Raw genomic sequence first — 20,818 nt, 5'->3', positions numbered from 1 at the left:
CTAAGAAAAAAAGCCGGTATTACAGACGGCTTTAGGATCCCCTTAAGGTGATCCTAAAGCCGTGATCCTAGCCGGTTTTTTTCGGTTTTTTTCTTAGCACTAATCTTTTAATTGGTTTTATAGAAATGCAAAATTCTTGTCTAGAATTAAAGTACGCATCAAAATCTAGGTCATGGTGATCGAATTTATATCGAAAACGAAAAAAAAATAATATTTTTTGTTATACGTGACGACCACCACATATAAATTCGACCACCATGACCTAGATTTTGATGCGTACTTTAATTCTAGACAAGAATTTTGCATTTCTATAAAGCCAATTAAAAGATTAGTGATAAGAAAAAAACTGAAAAAAACCGGCTAGGATCACGGCTTTAGGATCACCTTAAGGGGATGCTGGAGCCGTCTGTTTTACCGGCATTTTTTGTCGGCACGTAGCGTCGTATTAATTTGACAGAATTAAAAATCCTTCTCCAGAATTGCAGTACATACATTAATGATTCGGGGAAACTCCGATTTTATATAGAAAACGAGAAAAAATTACGGAAGTACAGATTTCCTTATCCTACTCTTATCCCAATATGGCGTCTCGAGTTGCGTCGAGCTGTCAGCTTGTCACAAGATGTATTTCATATAAGAGATATACCATTGGTACGAACGCGAAAACAAGTTCCCCCGAATTGCACAACAAGAAAAACATCGATAAACCCTCCAAATCAAGATTTGGAAGCGTAATATAAAAGTATAATGTCGGTGTGCATCGTGCGTATGTGTGCGTGCAATGTAGCGCGCTATCCTTGTCTATATCTTTGTCTATACAAGAACAGATATAGTTCGCCGGTCTTCTTTACCGACGCCGATCGAGTACGGCTACGGCTCCAGCATCCCCTTAAGATGCTAATACGGCTCTGTGATTGGTTCATAACATCTTAAAGATTGTACTTAAGTCCCAGTCTACAATAGGTGTTTTAAGCCCTAAGCCCCAAAAAATTGACCAATCACAGTCAATTATTCTCCTCAAATTCAACTATGATTGAACAATTTCTTAAGGCTTAGGCCTTAAAACACCGGTTGTAGACGGGTACTAAGGCCGGTGTTCATGGTCAGTTCTTATATATTTAAGACCATCTTAAGTACAATTTTAAGATGTCATTAACCAATCACAGAGCCGTAATAGCATCTCAAGATATTACTTAAGACGGTCTTGAAATAAGATCTGATTATAAATACCGGCCTAAAGACGGTTTTAAATATAAGATCCGACTATGAATACCGGCTATAGACATATATAATAGACTGAGCATTCCTATTAGAGCTTCTGGCAAGATCTTAAGAACAAAAGATATTACTTGCTGAGACGCTTTCCTTTTCTAACATTTAGGTTAAGGTCGTTCTCCGGAAAATCAGTTTTCTCTAGATTTTCTTGAAACTGTGAATATACGTTAATTTAGGTGTGCTTAAAATGATGCTCTGTAGCATACCAGCATAACGTACCCGTGCATGCATGTTAATATTATTTCAATTTTTGTTATTTATTTATATTATACTAATCAACAACATCCAAAAGAACTATTTTTACTTTAAGATTTTTTTTTTGCGTTATTACGATAAATCAAGTAAGTAACGTTATATCGCTATTGCAAAAAAACGGGTATTTTCATAGTTAAAAAAAAAAATACTTTTTGGAATGGATCAAAAAACGAATTCAGCCATTTCAAAGAACAACTTTTTAGCTTTCAAACGCGACTTAAAAAATGTCGATATCTTTTTTTTCATAAAGTTATGCAATTTAAAAGAAAGTGAATTTTTATGAAAATTTTTTGAGAATGGTTTACATTTTCAAATGTATCTTTGTTTAAACAAGTAATGTAATAAATCTATCAACGCCATTGTATTTTTCAGAAAATTTCCAATTCAAAGAAAAAAAATTTGTTTTAATTGACAAATTACAGCCCGATATACAGTCAATCAAAGTCGCCGGGTTAGGCTAACCCATGTCCGTACGGAACGTAACTTTTTTATAGTCTGTACCCTGAGGGTTAAGACACAATTAGAAAAGGAAGCTCTCCAATCAGAATGCTCAGTCTATTGTATAGGTCTATGAAACAGATTATAGCTTTGTTCAGATTCTATTAATTTATGTTACTATTTACATATATTTAGTAGTTTATCCCTAAAGCTAAGACTATACACGATTCCCAATGTCGTGAATCGGGGATAATCTAACGCTAGTTTAGGGAAAATAAATTTTATTATGTGAATTTTATTAATGTTTTTTGTTGGTCTCCTTTAGGGTTTGAACGAGACAAAAATTCGAAAGGCGAAATATATTCTAGTTTTATATTTAATGCATGTATTTTAGATATTTATATTTTTCCATTTTAATAAAAATCATACAAAAATATTCAGATTCAATTTCTCATCTTTCTTTGTCGTATATACATTTTTTTATTAGGAAGATACAGTAACAGAATACCATGAATTAAGGGACTAATTAATGAGTTTCCATTACACTTGGCATGCTTAAAGATAGGATTAAGGACAAAAGAATCTACATATCGCCAGAAAGTTTTATTATCTTCAAAAAAAATGAATTACCTTATCACATTATATGGTGTTATCGATAGTTATCAATTATGGCTAACAACGCAATTTATACATTGCATTAAATGAGTGAGAATGCACATGATTGATAGTAATTCCATACTTCACTTCCTGTATGCTTTTTTACTTCTCATTAGCGGCCAGGCATTATTACCCATCTTCCATTATTATCCATCTTCTCTCGTCCCTCGGACGAGCAAACGACTTCACTGACAGTGAATGCTCCTGGGGATTATTAGTGGTTCCTGTTGAGTTCATCTCAATGTCCATCAGTTTGTCTTCATCCCGTTTGTAATCTATTAAAAAAATTATCTTATTATAGGGAACGTATATGAAACATCCCACTGAACTGTGGGCTTGATGAGCAATGAAACTAGCTTATCGTATATTTATATGAACGCCAGATAAAGTCGATGAAATCAGAGAAATTATTAACAATTAGTGAAGTAGCTGTATGTTACTTCACTCTCTTTGAATTGACTTTTCATGATTCTACTAACTTGCAAAATTGAATTTAAACGCAAAATGTGAAATAAAGAGTACACATATATCTTATACTTGATAAATATTTCGTAAAATGAGAGAGTGCATTTTTTGGAAGTATAACAAGAGACGTAATGCTTTTCGATGAAACAGTTAATAGGAGCGCTGTACAGGTCGACAATTTAAGAAAATTTTCTGCGACTTTCTTCCATCAACATCAAGATACGAGCTGTTCTGAAGACATAATAGCATGTCGTACAAACGTGGCGCTTAGTCTCATCGCGAGCGGAATTTTAGAATTTAGTCTGCGGAACGAGATTCGGCGGCGATAACGATATTAAGGCTGCGTTCCTTTTGATACTTTCAGCGCTGTAAGCATTATTCTATCTCCGTTGCACATTGAATATCAAATAGAGATGGAGCGACGCTTTCAGCGTTGAAAGCGTCAAAAGGAACACAGCCTAAAACAAACGATTCGCAAATTGCGGCGACAAAAGTTAGCAAGAAACCAGCATGCGTTCTTTTCAATTCACGCATCGCATTCGTTTATCCTTGAGCTCTAATTCCATCTCATGAAACACTGATAAACGCAGTTAATTTAACGCCCATGGAGACCCGTGATAGGCTTCGACGTTGCGAGTTGCGAGATGCAATATATCAATTTAATTTCATTCTATTAGAAAAATTACTACGACCAATTTGATATTTATGCATAGATTAATATAAATATAAAAAGAACACAGACTAATATAATTAATCTCGTATAATGCGCAATTTTTAATTCATTAAATTATATAAAAATATTATTTGTGTGACCATCGGATTTGTCTACAGTAATAAGAAATCTATTCCTTAAGGTGATCCTAAAGCCGTGATCCTAACCGGTTTTTTTCTTAGCACTAATCTTTTAATTGGCTTTATAGAAATGCAAAATTCCTGTCTAAAATTAAAGTACGCATTAAAATCTAGGTCATGGTGGTCGAATTTATATCGAAAACGAAAAAAAATTAATATTTTTTGTTATACGTGACGACAATATTTGCTTTGTACAAAAATTTCACAATAAATATCCACAAAATTAGACCGGCATGACCTAGGGACAACATGTAAGAACAATATCGTGCAATTGGAACTCAGAATAAAAGCTTACAAAAAAAGATTAATTGTAATGAATGCAATATAACCTATAACCATATCTATCCTTGTCTATCATCATTGTCTATACAAGGACAGATATAGAATTCGGTCGGTAATACAGACGGCTTTAGGATCCTCTTAAGGTGACTTAAAGCTGTCTGTAATACCTACACTCGTTTTTAACAATATTTGCTTCGTATAAAAATTCTACAACTTGATGTTACAAAATGAGGGTGCAGGTCCATTCAGTAGACATTAAGGAATATCATACTGTTTGTAGAATTAGGTTGAGACTCTAAACAAAAAAGTTAAACGAAAAGTACGATTACGTGAACGTAATGTACGTACATTATCGTACTTTTCGTTTAACTTTTTTGTTTAGAGTCTCAGCCTAATTCTACAAACAGTATGATATTCCTTGATGTCTACTGAATGGACCTGCACCCTCATTTTGTAACATCAAGTTGTAGAATTTTTATACGAAGCAAATATTGTTAAAAACGAGTGTAGGTATTACAGACAGCTTTAGCATCACTTTAAAGGGATCCTATAGTGGCAGTGCACTTTATGCACTAGTGCAGTTTAAACTGCACTTTAACTCCGTATTTTATTTATTATAAACTTTTAAGAGCCAAAATGGAAAATTCGGCTCTGTCGCAATGTGCGGCTGATCTTACTGATTAAAATGAGCATAAGTTTAATGAGATTCGTTAATTAATTTGGCTAGACTTTTAAAAAAACCATTTGTAGTTCGAACTTTTTAAAAGTTTAGCCAAATTAATTAACGAATCTCATTAAACTTATGCTCGTTTTAATCAGTAAGATCAGCCGCACATCGCGACAGAGCCGGATTTTCCATTTTGGCTCTTAAAAATTTATAATAAATAAAATACGGAGTTAAAGTGCAGTTTAAACTGCACTAGTGCATAAAGTGCACTGCCACTATAGGATTCCCTTAATCAAGTGAAAGAAAAGAAAGGAGTGAGAAATATCTAAGCGGAGGAAATAATGTAGATCCGTTTTAATTGATAGAGATCTAGGTGGACAGTCATTAGTTGCATCTTAACGAAAGATGTTTCACGAGTTATGTAGCAAAGATGGAATTAGAATCGATGCACTTCTGTCGCAATGCGCAACACGCTGAGAGATCATCAAGAAGAAAATGCGGCCGCTTTCCTTATACGCGCTTCGACGATTCTTTTCTTTTTTCATTTAACAGTTCTGCGTTTTGTTCGACCGGACATTCTCCATTCGCACTTATGGAACACTGATATAGGTGTGATATGAGTGGTAGAGGACCCCTTTCCCCCCTGAGAGATAGGCGCTCTTGGATTTGTCTCAACAGATAAAGTATAAAGGTTCGCACGCGTTGAACATACCTTTTCCTGGTTAAATTCAAAGCACGCCAGCTTTGAGCGCAAACGCAATTTGTGGCGCATTATCCACATATCGCAGGTTGCTTTATTCGCCGATCGCCGCATCTACGGGTAGCCACGCATAGCGAGAGTAATCGTCGTAATCGATTTCTTCAATAATCGCAGGTCGACAAGCCGCCCGCCACCACCAGGATAACGCGTTCATCGCACGTTCACAAACCGGCGTTTCAGTACAGGCCTAACTAAGTAAACTGCACCAACTGGAGATTGACTTGGCGTTTTGCATTGTCATCTTTATTATGTTTTTCCAATTTTCCAACGTGTCTCACAAAATATTCCACGTTTAGAGATACTATTAGACGGACTCTTACACTCTTATGAAGATCGTTGATACTTTGTAAAAGAGATAATAATTCTCGCGTATATCATCGTTTAGTCTATCCTCTAAAAATGAATCAAGATTACAATGCAGAACGTTGACGAATTAAGAATTAACATTAAATAACATAGTTGCACGCACGCTAATTATTACTAATTGGCTTGCTCTGCTCGCTCCTACGAGTGATACAAGTTGATGTATTAGATAGACAACTAATACTATCCGATGTCGATGTGCTGTAACTTGATGGTCTCTTCTATGAAGTAACTGATCAGCGTTACGTAATGTTAAAAAGTAAAGAGAGAGGTTATGCTTTAAAACTCATAATAAAAATAATATAAAGAGATGAGATAGAGAGGAATAAAGATAAAATAACTTGAGAATAAATTGCAAAATTTTTGCTTATGCGAATTGATACATTAAATAGATGCACTACTCGATGAAGTAACATTCTAATTGTATTGTAGCGAATAGAGAGCTTTCCAGCAAGCGACACAAATCGACACAAATGTCGTTTTGTCTTTGTTACTCATTGCCAAAAAAGAAAGATAGAACGACGTTTGTGTCGACTTGTGTCGCTTGCTGGAAAGCTCCTATATGTTGGCAATTGGTAAATAATTAAACTTCATTTTATTACGCACAAAAAGACTGCAAGAGAAGAAGCGATAAATTATATTACATTATTAGAGACTCTTTCGTAAAGATTGCTTTAGGGCATTCACATTTGCACTTTATTTGTTTTATATAAAGGTACATTGTGATAACTGCTATCTATTCTTTGCCTTATGAACATTTGGAAACATTATTCAAGTTCTTATGTGTAAAAAAAAGATTATACAGCGGTATTATTGTATTATAGTATAAGTCACCTTTGTAGAATTAACACTATGGGATACAACAAAATCATCTATACGCTATAACGTAGGCGTTAAGAAAATTAAGTTGAGGAAAATGCTAAACCCACGCTAGATAACATTGTGCTTTTTCAATTCATAGCAAAAGGGAGCACAGGGAAAAAAAATTGAACGTAAACTGCATGAATAATGTAATGCTGAAAATTCTCTTCAAATATACATAGTAAGGCTAACATAGCAAGTTTATAATAAATTGATTAATCGATCGATTTATAAACTGATCCATGGTGTATTAAAAAAAAACTGGGCTTAAATTCAATTAATTATTTATATATCATCTATTGATAATCTTATTGTTACCGTATTTTACGATACAATTAAACGATATTCTATTGTAAGTTTTATATAGTTTTCATTATAATATATATATTGTGGACTCAGTGACGGACGCAGAGGGCAATTCCTAGGTAATTGAGTCCGATAAGCGAATAATCGCTGCTAAAAGGCGGTGATCTTTTGTTTACGATTTGTTTTTGTTTTGTTTTTTTCGGTCGCCTTTCGCATGCGCTAGTGCGTTTAGTACACTTTTAGTACCTCGGTGGCATCGCGTCTGCCGGACCTGGGAAGCTAAAAGGTCAAAAAATGAAAAATCGCAGAATTAATTACGTGATCGCCTTGCTATGCAAGGAGCAAGAGGAAAGTATAAGATGTAACACTGGCGTGCGCGATCACGGGACGCGTTCAGATGCGGGATCGAAATTGTAATTCCGATTACGGTGGAATGGTGTTAAGGAAGCCTTGTGGATGTTTTTCTTTGTTCCACGTCGCAGCGCATATAACGCAGATTTTGTCGAAAGGTACAGCTACCAGATCTGGACATTCTATCGTCGTTATCCGTTATTGAATCTATTCATCTGTGAGTTACTAAATCTATTTTTTGGATGATGTCAAGAGAGATAAAGAGTCGTAGTTTCATTACTCACAGACTCAACACATTACAGCATATTATGTATAAAGATTTCAAAAACAATCTAATTTGTGTGAACGTGGAAAACATAACTATACATTCGTAAAACTTAATACCGTCGATGAGAGCAAAGCTCACGCCCAGTTCTGATTAACTGTCATACATGTAAGAAGCCGGTCGATAACGCCGCAATCGTGCATCGTCTCTCCGTGCACTGTCGCAAGTGCATTTGAAAACTGATTCGAACTCCGTGAAGAACAGAAGTCTCACGTTGTCGAAAGACCTTTGTCGGATGTTCACGGTTGGGCGCAGTAGCTACGACGCAACGCATTTTTTTTTCGTTTCTCAGAACGAAACGTTTCTCAAATTGGGAAAACGTCTTAGATCGCGTTTCAGAAAACTCTTAGAGGGGAAGAGCAAATATGAAGGATGTGTATTTGTAGCTTCGCAGGCTACAATTTTGCGATGCGCAGAGGCGCAGTGTATCGCGGTGGTCAGTTTGTGTTCGCGATGAATGTGCGGGAGGTGCGCGAGGTCGAAGACCCCGTCTCCTATGAGATGTGTCTCCAGAAACTTTCGCGGAACACCCTCTGCGCTGCGGAATTGTTCGCAGAAGCTAGCCACGTAATCGGAGATTTTTTTTCTCGTGTTTGCGGGAGAAGTTTCCGCCTTTCCGAGCGCATCTCGCCATTACGGAATTGCCGCAGGCTGATCGCATAGTGCATCTAGGATGGATATCGTGCTCGAGAAACTTCATCGCGGAGTACGTAAAAGAAGAGAGGTGATGTATCACTGTCATGATGACAAGTCCCCAAATCATTGTAAACCGTATGCTACATAATTATGTAACGATAAAAAGATTTAATCTGTAGAAGACTTCAAATTTATCCACAAAAATGTCAGTGTTTCTCAAATAATTTCTCCTTTTCTTTTGCATTTATTTCTTACGTACAAAAAATACGTAGGAATATCAAAGTCTTATTGTAATGGAAACGAATATAACTTGTAAGATATACGTCAAATACTCAATTTGGAAAATTTCGTGTATAAAACATAAGAATTATAAATATATATATAATGCAATTTCGTGCACAGAAAATAAAGAAATATCAAGTCAACACTTATATACTTGGTATATAACACATTTGGATATACGCAAGAATATATATAATCTTGAAATAAGATTATATTGCATTAAACGAAAGAAAACTTGCTTGAATGAAGTTACTTATATCGTTAAACAAAGTTTTTTATACAGTTCAATCAAGAAAAAAGTTTAAATAAAAAGTTAAAATTCTTATAAGATTATATATTCTTGCGTATATACAAATATATCAGTGTTGATTTGACATTTCTTTTTTTTCCTGTGTTATTAACTACGAGCGGTTGCGGTTGTTAGATCTGCGAGACTTTTAGCCATGGTGATATCAGCCTCTGTTCTCTTTTACACTCATAAGATTGAAACGTCGGCTCCCTACACGAGTACCAATGGAAGCAACGATTCGTATACGCAAAAACGCCCCTGTATATAGCCGAGTGTCACACCTTATACTTTTACACAAATATTCAACCTGCGTCGAATCCGCATATAGAAATTGCATGTTTTACATATAATCGAGGCAAGCACAAGGGAGGCGTATGTAGCGCTAAGGAAGAGTGAAGACGCCAGATTGACAAGCGTACGCAATATGGATTCTCTTCGCTTTTCAAACGTCAACATTTTACTTTTCATAGGTCGCAGTTTTGTCAGTGACAAGATTAGTGTACAAAATATATTAATAAAGTACAACTTACCGTCCGCCGCCACGTGGAGGACCATATGCATCTGGTCTGTCATATCCCTCGGCATAACTGCAACACAATGGACAAGATATCGTTAGTCGTATGGGGATAAAAGATTTTCCTTCTAGAGAAACGTAACAATTTGCAACTTACCCTCCAGCAACCGGTGGATATCCACCACTGGGCACAGCACTGCCAGGTCTTCTACTAAACATATCAGCTTGTGGTCCTGGACCAGTGCTGTAACTAGGTGCTCCTGTGCTATAGCTAGGTCCAGTGCTCATCGGCCTGTCAAATGGAGGTATATCATTACCAGGAGGACCATCCCTCTTTTCGTAGCCATAAGACATTGTAGCTCCCTGATTTACCCCCCCCCGGCCCCCCCCCCCGGCCCTCATATCCCCCCGCCCCCCCCGATAACCCCCGTTGTACACAATTTAACTCTGTTAACTTATTTTCATTCTATCCTGAGCGACAACGTTTTATATTTTTGCTTTATATTACTATATTATTAACATACAATTATTTCCTTTTATATGTTGTTACAAGGGCAGTGACATATATATATCATTTAATCATTTCAAAATATGAGTTTGAAAAAGCCTCTCAGGTTAGAATAAAAATCGCTCATGAGCTCTGCAAATTTCGTTAAACTGTTGGCAAATATCGATTATAAATGTATTTGTACCCATATTTTTAGTAAACTTAATGTACGGAATAATAAACTTAATAATTAAACTATATCGAAATCAGAAATCTAAATAAATTTTATCTTTTAATAATAGAACTTAAATTTACATTCTTAAAAATAGGAAAAGTTTAGTTGCGTACACTGAAAATTGCACCATCCAAATTTATACGCAATTATAATCGATTATAATTTAAAAAATTGGCTTGGAAACGTTTCAGTGCTGACATTCAAACTTTATACATGATAACAAATAATCTTAAAAAAAAAAAAAAAAAAAAGAGAGAGAGAGAGAGAGAGAGAGAGAAGAAACCACGCGCGTGTTGCAATAAAAGAAAGTAAAATAAAATTGTACAGTATAATGTAGATGATTGCCAACATTGCTGTTTTCAGCAATAGTGCTGTGCGATTAAATTCTTCAAAATTATTTTCAAAAATTAATATATAATTCTAGCGTAACATTTTAAATATGCATGCCAATATTAAAATAATCTACATTTCACTGCACATGAATTAGTTCTAAAATTAATTAAATCTACGTTTTATTAATAAAATATCGTGTAACAACATTCATTATAATATATGTAAAAAATGTTTTTCACAAAAAAACCACTATTATATTAACTATCACTATTATATATTATACTAGCTAGTTACCCGGAGCTTTGCACGGGCGTCTTTTTTTTTAAACTACTTTATTTGTGTTATTACATTTGTGTTCTAGCTAATCTTCTTATCCACCAATATATGATTCAAACACATATTTTCAATAACTTTCCACATCACCTATGAGGTACTATATATTATTATTATTAATGCGTTTCTTTAGTGGTATCCCCAGTATTTTAAATTCTTTAAAAGAGTCGTACTTAGTGACTTTTCCTGTTCAGATTTTTCTAATCAACCAAATCTTACAGAATTATATATGAAATAGAGGTAGAAAAGACTGAAGAATAGAATTATAAATAGCCCGATATCTCAAAATTGGCGGAAGTTAGAGCAACCACGGACATTTATCAAAAAATTCAAAAATTTATAAAGAAAGTACTTTTTTACCGATCCTCGCCAAATTCAATATCAACCTTATCAACCTTCCTTAAATGATACTCTATCCATCAAATAACTTATATATTTTTTAGGCAGAAATCGGTACCTCCTTCAACGATCCTCGCCAAATTCAAAACAATCTTCTTTTAATGATACTCTATATAAGATGACATGTATAACTTATATACTTTTTAGACAAAAACTGGCAACCCTTTCACCGATTCTCGCCAAATTCAATACCAACCTACCTTTAATAATACACTTTCCATAAAAAAAAATTTAGCTCATTATCTCAAAATTTGCAGAAATTAGAGCAATCACGTAGATTTTTTTAGACAGAAATCTGTAACCCTTTTATTATTAGCAATTTTTTGAATTCTATTATATTACTCAGTTTTTTCTACCCTTATTTCATATATAATACTTTAAGATTTGGTTAATTTGTTTTTAAGTTAATAACGTTCAAACATACACCATCCGTAAGAATTTTATATATTAGTATAGATTAAATTTTCAAAATTATATATCAAGGATATAATTGAATGTCGTATATGAATTTTACAATTGAAAGCTAATGTTGTTCAAATTGCCCTTTCAAACCAAAGTGGTATAAGCGTATGTAACTCAAGTATTTCTGAAATATAAGTAAAAGAATGGCCTTCAGAATGGCTTGTACCTAGCATTCACTGCTTTTACGGACCTACTTTGGTTTGAGAGATAACTCAGTGGAAAATTCAAAATGTGTACAATAGAATCAAAAATTGCGATTTCATAGGTTTGATAAAAGAGCAAAATTATAGCCGTTACGTTACCAGTGGCTCTCATCATATCCCACATCAGTGTACCCAGTTCCATATCCAGTTGTAGCAACGGCGCCACCACCGTTTCTCATTGGTCCAGTCGCACTTCGATCATAATCGTTTCTCGCTGTATAATCAACCGTGCGACTGGCACCAAAATTATCAGTACGACCGTAATCAACTGGGCCAGGTGCGCCACGATTGAAATCACCGGCCATGCCGCCGCCAACTACTGTAAACAACTTAAGTATTAAGATGCTGGATTACATCAGCCTCTCGTGTTTGTTTCACTTAGAAAGTTTGTGCATCCCTTTTATCTCGCAGAGGTCTTATCATCAAGAACTGAAAGATCAATGAACGGCTAAATACGCGTGTTAAACGAGAAATATTGACTGAAGAACTAACCAGATGGGAAAACATAAAAGTACAACTGAATATTTTAACTCGTATCTAATTCTTTAAAGTGATGTAAGCGCAGGTTCAGACGAACTAAAAGCGATCTTTTATCATCGAAACTAAGATCATACCCGTTTATTATTTGTAAATGTCACGCGTAATGAGTTAAGGAAATGCTGTTCTTTTTCAGTTTACGTGACTACTCCACATCTATCGACACGCAGATGGTGGGTCTACAAGTGCGGTTGCAGAGGGACATAATCACATACTTTTAAAGCTGCACAAACACCACTCACCATTATAATTACCATAGTCTGTTCTAGCGCCGAAGTCAGCGCGGCCATAGTCAGCCGTTCGTCCGTAGTCCGCCGCACCGGTTGGCCCGTATCCTCCCACGGCACCGGCAGCCGGTCCGTATCCACCGCCCATCCCTGGCGCCGTCGAGGTGTAACCCATCGTCGCGCCACCCACGTTCTGACCATAAGCCCCACGATCGGCGTAGCCCGCACCGAAGTCCGCCCCACGGCCGCTAAAGTCGCCAGCCCCGCGATTGTAATCGGTGTACCCGGTTGCGACGCCACCTGCAGCAGATCCATCGTAACCAACGAGTTGGATCGGAAGAACTGCAAAGCACGCCGAGATATGAAATTGATTTTTTAGTGTACACTGTCAGAAGTTTACGTCATTATTTCATTCCAACATACTATTTTCTCAAATGGCTACGTTGTATCGTTGCGCAGAGGTTGCTAGATGGTTTTAATTAGACGAATCCCCTACTTTCTACGCTCATCGGTGCGGGATAGGAGAGATGAAAAAAATATATGAAATACCAACGAAAAAGAAAATATTATAGTAACGCTATCATGAACGTAACATAAACGCATGTACGAGGCGATGCAGATACTTGAGGAAAATTAAATGAGAAAATAGTCTTGTCGGAATTTACAATACTGAGGTATAAATTATACCAACCTCTTCTATCATTGTATGGTCCAGGACGAGCGTCTCTACCACCGTCTCGTCCCCCCCTACCACCTCTCATTGGTCCACCTCTTCGGTCATCTCGGCGTCCTCCTCCGCCTCCGCGTGACTTTCCAGTTGACTGTTCCACGTTGATCGTCGCTCCCTTAAAGTTGGAATTGTGGAGTGCCTTGATCGCCGCTGCCGCGTCTTCCTCCCGTGCCATGTGGACGAAACCATATCGATTCATCACGTCGCACTCAGTCACCTCACCGAAGCGCAAGAACAATTGCCGCAACTCATCGTTGCGACAATTTTCTGGCAACCGGCCGACAAATATTTTCGTTTTCCTCTGCGAAACACGAAAAAATAATGCGCGATGCGCATTACTATCACGCCCAGCATCAATCGTCAAGAATCTTAAACGCTAATAAATTGTTATAAGTAAAACAAGATTATGAGATAAAAAGACTGCGATTTAAAATATGAGACTTGTGTATCTCAGAAGCCGATCATACGTCTTTCATAGAAAGTATGGTGTCTGTTCGAGATTTGTTATCGCTCAGTCGTTAAAACGCAATTTTACAGAATGTACAAAGCTACAATAATGTAAAATACACTGAGCATATCATTAATACGTACGGTCAGTAAACCAGTTAAATTGTTACATAGCAAAATAAGGATTTGAATTCTAATCTTTTACTCCTCAACGAGATATTTATTTAATATCTTTTGTCGTGTACAGAGAGAAAGTAATCAGTCAACTACAAAAAATATATAATTATTTATATGATCTTACCGGCTGATTAGATGACACCATCTGAAACAATTGTTCACCAGGTTAATGTACAAATACATATTATAATTAATACAAATACATATTATGGTTAACACAAGTACATAAAATAATTTTCATTTCTATAATTTCTTTTACACCAAGTAATTCTCTCACGAATGCAATTATAATTTGTCACGAGTAATAAAAGAATTACACGAATTAATAATTTTAACATAAAAAGAATGACCCCAAAAACACACGTTTTTAGCAGCTTAGCAGCTTATTTTGGTGGTTCTTGAAATTCGAATCAAATTGTATGCCAAACAATGCTATATGATGGGACATTAATCTCAAAAAAATTTAAAGTTGAGCATAGGGCTAGTTTTGGAGATACGGGGAGTCAAAGTGACCAAATTCCCAATATTGTTCAAGTACAATAGACACAAAAAGGAAATTAAAACTTCTTTGATAATAGTGGTATTTTAAATAAAATTAGTCCGAATTAGTTCTCTGATTACCGTACTAAAAATCTATCCCTTCTACCCCTATTGCTTAATTTTTTAAAGAGATAAAACTCCAAAAGAAGTTTTTGCTGAATTTCTGGAAAACGGATAGAGATACGAAAAAATGTTTTGAATGGAAGTTATTTGTCTAAAAATTCTCACAAAAAAGTTCTTTTATTTTTTTTTCGTAGGACTCACTCTTTGGCCGGAAACCGCCTGAAGAAAGATAATATAATTTTTGAAAATAAAACCCCTTGTTTGTGTGCACAATGCCAGGCAACAGGCAATGGGAATAGAAATCAGACATCATGTATAAATGCAGAATAAACAGTGACACAGGCAATAGACACAGAGTTTTCGTCATGTTCGAAATTCTGTGCCTATTGCCTGTTGCCAACCAATCATAGCATTCGAATTTTTTAGGTTGTAATTAACTATTTTTTGGTTATTTCCTGTGCCTATTGCCTGTTGCCTGGCATTGTGTAAGGGGCTAAGGAACTATCATCATCATAAAAAATAAGTGTCAATATTTTAAGATATAACTAGAAAGATTTTACTTAAATATTGCGAACTGTGATATTTATACCACATGTATTTAAGATGTTTAAAGTCTTTTATGCCCGATCTACAATAGCTGTAGTAAGCTGTAGTAAGCCTCAAGCCGTAAGAAATTGACCAATTACAGGCAAATGTGAGGAGAATAATCGACTGTGATTGGTCAATTTCTTACATCTTGAGGCTTACTACAGCTTACTACAGCTATTGTAGATCGGGCATTATAAGGAGCTAGAAATTGACAGTTAGAAATTGTTAATGTACAATTATATCTAAAAATATAGATACTTATTTTTGTGATGATAGTTCCTTAAGAAGATTCTCTTTATTTTCAAAAATTATCTTTTTTCAGGAGCGATTTTCGGTCAAAGGGTGATGGCCCTCGCACACTGGACGCGATGAGCGATATCCAATGAGAGTTCTGGTTTTCCAATGACATCCGGAAAAAGCAGAGCTCTCATTGGCTATCGCTCATCGCTCATCGCGTCCAGTGTGCCATGAGTCCTATGGGGACAAAAAAGAGAGAAAGAAAGAAAGAAAGAAAAAGAGAGAGAGAGAGAGAGAGAGAGAGAGAGAGGAGGGAGAGGGAGAGGAGAGAGAGGGAGAGGAGGGGGAGGGAGAAAGAAAGAGGGAGAAGAGAGAGGAGAGAGAGAAAACTTTTTTGTGCAGAATTCCTAGACAACCAACTTCCATTCGAAATACTTTTTCCGATTACATATCTCTATCCGTTTTCCAGAAATTCAGCAAAAACTTCTTTTGGGGACAGTTTTACCTCTTTAAAATGTGTGTTTTTGGGGTCACTCTTTGTATTCTGCTTTATTTTTTTCTATTTATTTACATATAAATAGACTAAATATGACTATAATAAAAAAAATTTCTTAACTTTAGTTCAAAAAATATAGATTATACATAATAATAAAAAATGCATATTAAAGATAACAAACTGAATTATTTTCTAAGAGTTTTTTGCATCTGCATTCTCCTCACATTTATTGACGTACTTTTACAGTATGTTTCAGCAAACTTTTAACAAATACTGTAAAAGTACGCTAAGATTATTAAAATTCTATTCCAAGTATCTTCATAACTTTCATTAATTTTACTGATGCGACCCACTAATTTGCAATTAAATTAAATTATAATTTATACCTTTTATGAAGAATCGTATTCTACGTAACTTTTGAAAGTTTGAAGACTATTAATAAAAAATTGCCCTTGCGCTGAGACAGAACTAGACGAATATACGAACATCGTGATGCTCCCTGCGTTCGCCGCAGTGGAGCTTTCATAGTGTCAGCTAAACGTTTGAACCCCGCAGACTGGCTGATTGTGTTTCTCTTAAATTTTATATAGTAGACTATTATTTAAAAAAAAAGTTCAGCTTTGCGGATATAGGTTGTACATGAAGAATAGTCCTTGAAATAGTATTGCGCGTATGGTGCGTGCGACTCGCCGCGCTTGCCGCGCTGCATCTTTGAACGCGTTAGTTAGACGTTTGAACACTCTTGACGACTGGCCGACTGCGTTTTTCTTACATTTTATGCATTAAACTATCATGTAAAATAAATTTCAGCTTTACTGATATAAGTCAACTGATTAAATTTTTTTAATATGTTTACATGCGTAGCTGACGCATACCGCACACGACACGAGATAAGGTAACTGACTGCATTTTTCTTACGTTTTATGCAGTAAATTAATATTTCAAAAAGTTTCAGCTTTGCTGATATAAGTCAAGTATACCATTATTTTTTACATATTTCAGACTTTATTGTCGGGTCCTGTACACGTGGTGCGACAGCTGACGGCCATTTTGCTATATTTTAGCACAAATACTATAAAAGAAAAGATAAAACCTGCCATGCTGAAATTGGACAGAAATTAGTGTCGCTGCCTCCCGGACTATAGTTGAAAAGTGTTATTTCTACGTTGCGCTTGTCAAAAGAAAGTTGGCAAGCTTTTAACTTTTTTGACGACAAGTACCTGGCAATCGGCAATCAGAAATAATACTTTTCAACTAGTAGTTGCCATCGTTTGCGACGTATTGTAAAACCGGCCTAAGTGTATCATGAAAACTAGAGCTATATGATTCAATTTTTATTAACATATCATTATTAGAACAAAATTAAAAGAATTGACTATTTTAACGCAGGATTCATCATTGACCAGTTTATGTTATATGAGAATCTATTCCGTTACTTAAGATAATTATTACTTATTATGATTATTATGATAATAGATAACAATTATTTTATTAATTATGAAAACGCTTCTTACGATTTACTACAATGGTAGTGTATCATTTAAGCGCAAAGAACAGGCATTATTGAAATATGAGGTCTGTCTTTAGTATAGCTGCACTATGTTGTATTTTTCGTACTACAAAAAATAAATATAATCAGAGAGATATTTAGGGGTCCACATTATCGAGCCGAACCGCGAGCCGAACTTCGTCGCGAGTCGATCATGCGTCCATATTGTCGAGCCGACGCGACGGGCTCGCGCGAGGTTCGCGAACCTCGAATCGAACATCAGTGCGAACCATCGCGTGTCCCCACAAATCTGCAAGTATTTTGATGATACGCGGTTCGGCTCACAGTGTTCCACCAAAAGTCGGTATTTCGACGAAAGCATCAAAAGATGCTTTTTATAATCAGATTATACGCTTTGTCGGGTGACTTAGACTGGTAGTTAAGCTTCGAGCTAGACAAATAATGACAAAAGACAAAAAATGAACGATGAAAGAAAACGTGAGTAATTGCCCAGTCGCTGTATTTGATTCTATCCATGCATGTGCAGTCTACACGACTACTGATAAACAAAATGGAATGGTCTGATAAAAAATGTTTAAAATTAATTAGTGATTATGAGCAGAAAAGATTATTATATACGGGACGCTAAAAATCCCGAACATTATAACAATTAAAAGAAATGCATATTTATATTTACAATTGTATTTTTAACGTTGCAATATATATTATAAATTTATTGCGTATTTATCATAGATTTAGAGTATGTTTATGCAATATTCATTAAATATAGTTGGTAACACTCTTAAATATTGTTTGAAAAGGAATTAAGCTTTAAATACAAGAAAATAATAAAAGCACGCATATGTATAGGTACACATATTTAGTCGTCTTTTCCTGTTCTCATACTTTTTTTATAAGAAGAAATAAGTAAAGAACTCGAATGTGAGTGACATGTGCAAAAAAAAGGTGACGACATTATTGGCATCTCTACAAAGAGAAAAAGCAAAAATAAAAAAGTATGGAAACAGGAAAAGATGAGTGAAATGTGTATATGTGCTTTTATTATTTTCCTGTATTCAAAACTTAAGGCTGATCTACAATGTGCTCTTTGCTTTCTGTTTTTTGCTCTTAACCTCTTTGCGACTATCTCGTATTTCGCAATTCCGTCGCGTAACGTGATGTTTCTTGTCTCTTCTGAAGTTCGTCAATTTTTATCTTGGGCGACAGAGAACAAAAAACATCGCGTTACGCGACGCAATTGCGAAATACGGGATAGTCGCAAACAGGTTAAGAGCAAAAAACGGGAAGCAAAGAGCACATTGTAGATCAGGCTTTAATTCCTTTTCAAACCATAAAACAAAATTTAGAATTAATATTGCATAAACATACTCTAAACCTGTGATAAATACGCAATAAATTTATAATATATATATTGCAATGTTAAAAAGTACGATTGTAAATATAAATATGCATTTTGCATACATGTATTAAGAATTTATATAAATTTTATTATAAATTTCGATACGAGATTTGACTTCAAAAAATTTTAACTCGTATTCGCGGTTTGCGATGGAGTTCAATTTGAGGTTCGTTTGTAAGTTCTGTTCGAGATTCGGTTCGGGGGCCGGCTCGCAGTTCGGTTCGATAATGTGGATTATGTGGACCCGGTTTTAGAGAGAGAAAGAAGAGAACACTTCAGACGCACAAATTAACGGACTATTCGTTTTCCCTCTTTTTTTCTAACATCTAGTTATATCTTAAACGCGGGATATGACTTAAGTGCAACTACAAAAAACCAATTTACAATAAAAGAATGCAAGAAAGGAAGCAAATTGCAAGGAATGTGAAGGAATTCATCTTTCCAACAATTCAATCCTGAAGATCTCATCAAAATGCCATGTATGCCCTGGGTTCCATAGAGCGTATATGCGCGCATTTATCTATAGCATACGTAACGTTTGCTGTAGCAAATGCGGGTATATGCGCTTTCGGAATCCAGAGATGGAAACCACTTTTTATTTACAGAAGACTAGTGATCGACCTAGATCCTCGAGACGTGAATTTGCCCAAAATCGGAACACATGCATCTCCGACATTTCAATAAGCGCCTAAATTTACAGGCTTGTTCCTGTCAGTTAACCTTTGCAAAGATACTTTTCATCCTTTCTCTTTCCGACTTCCAAATGTACATACGTACATACATACATTAGTTTCATGTTCAGCGAAAAGGCAGTGCGTCATTAAACATTGAACGCGACGCGTGCAGGATACAGAGGATCCCGCCTAAAAAAAATGTGGCTGGCCTTATTTTCTTTCCTCGTCTCAGTTCGATCCCTTGAATCTCGGTCGAGTCAAATCTATTTTTTCTTTCTTTCGCGCTATTTGCACATGACTGTAACGTTTCAATGAGATATCAAGAACGAATAGAAGGAAAGAAAATGAAAAGGCCGCGCATCGCAACGCGGTGAGACAGAGGGAGAGGCAAGTTGATGAAATGGCGGTCGAAGTCGAGTCCACTCTGAAGAAAGTACTGCCAACCGTCGCCTATCACGAGAAGTTAGCGATCCCGATCGCTCGCGTCACCCGTGACGCCGATCGTTCAACTTATTGATCCCATGGGCTTCCACGGTCCCGAAGGGTATATGGGAGTACGCGGGTAACGCCACGCGATCACGTCGGTCGCCCCGTAGAAAGAGAGAAGGGAATAAGAGAATTTAGAGAATGATATTACCGTTCCAGCCGCCGACGTCTCCGTGGTAGCGTGGTAACCAACAGACGTATCCATCGATAATCGGGGAGCGGAGAGCGGGGAAAAATGTAGAAACGAAGAAACTGAAATCAACGGTTAAACCAATGTACGTATATCCCTTCAATGCGCGATCACTCGAGCTCACTAAATCCGTACTACGGTACTCCGTAATTCACCGTTTACGTTAAAAACTACTGCCCGTACGTACGTACATACACGAGTCACGACGCCGCTGCTCTGCGTATTGCTGCGTATCGTATGCGTGTAGTGCGTGTACCTCTCGCGTTCGTTATGCGGAACAGTGTTGCCAATCGTGCGATGACTACAAATGCATAGCATAAGCATAAACGTAGCATAAAGGCCATCGCACACAAAATTGCATAGGCTGCATATGCATAGCATAAGACCGCTGGACCAATGAGCATCGTATGTAAATTAATATGGCGACTTTTTGCTAGATGCTCATTGGTTTAGCGATCTTATGCTACGCTTATGCTAAGCTATGCAT

The 20,818-nt window shown here is 36.2% G+C and overlaps 1 protein-coding gene across 7 annotated transcripts; it reads right to left on the bottom strand.

The window, feature by feature from the left end:
- Positions 1 to 2,790: 2,790 nt before the first annotated feature.
- LOC112461712 (glycine-rich cell wall structural protein 1.8-like) lies at positions 2,791 to 20,618 on the bottom strand. 7 transcript variants are annotated; one of them, XM_025027050.1, is made up of 9 exons: positions 20,523 to 20,618; positions 20,293 to 20,393; positions 14,273 to 14,293; positions 13,486 to 13,825; positions 12,822 to 13,136; positions 12,130 to 12,349; positions 9,736 to 9,870; positions 9,595 to 9,651; positions 6,678 to 7,460 (listed from the first exon to the last, which is right to left on the bottom strand). In XM_025027050.1, the coding sequence occupies exons 2-9, from the start codon at positions 20,344 to 20,346 to the stop codon at positions 7,421 to 7,423; spliced, it is 1,182 nt and encodes a 393-aa protein (XP_024882818.1). In that variant the 5' UTR covers positions 20,347 to 20,393; positions 20,523 to 20,618; the 3' UTR covers positions 6,678 to 7,420. The 7 variants fall into 7 exon arrangements, with proteins under 7 accessions (XP_024882822.1, XP_024882818.1, XP_024882820.1 ...); XM_025027052.1 differs by having other exon boundaries at positions 20,527 to 20,618; XM_025027051.1 differs by having other exon boundaries at positions 20,519 to 20,606.
- Positions 20,619 to 20,818: the final 200 nt, after the last annotated feature.

This window comes from Temnothorax curvispinosus, unplaced genomic scaffold, assembly GCF_003070985.1.
Source record: "Temnothorax curvispinosus isolate PA1 unplaced genomic scaffold, ASM307098v1 QBEX01011678.1, whole genome shotgun sequence".
Classification (NCBI taxonomy): domain Eukaryota; kingdom Metazoa; phylum Arthropoda; class Insecta; order Hymenoptera; family Formicidae; genus Temnothorax; species Temnothorax curvispinosus.
This window is presented reverse-complemented; position numbering and strand designations above follow the sequence as displayed.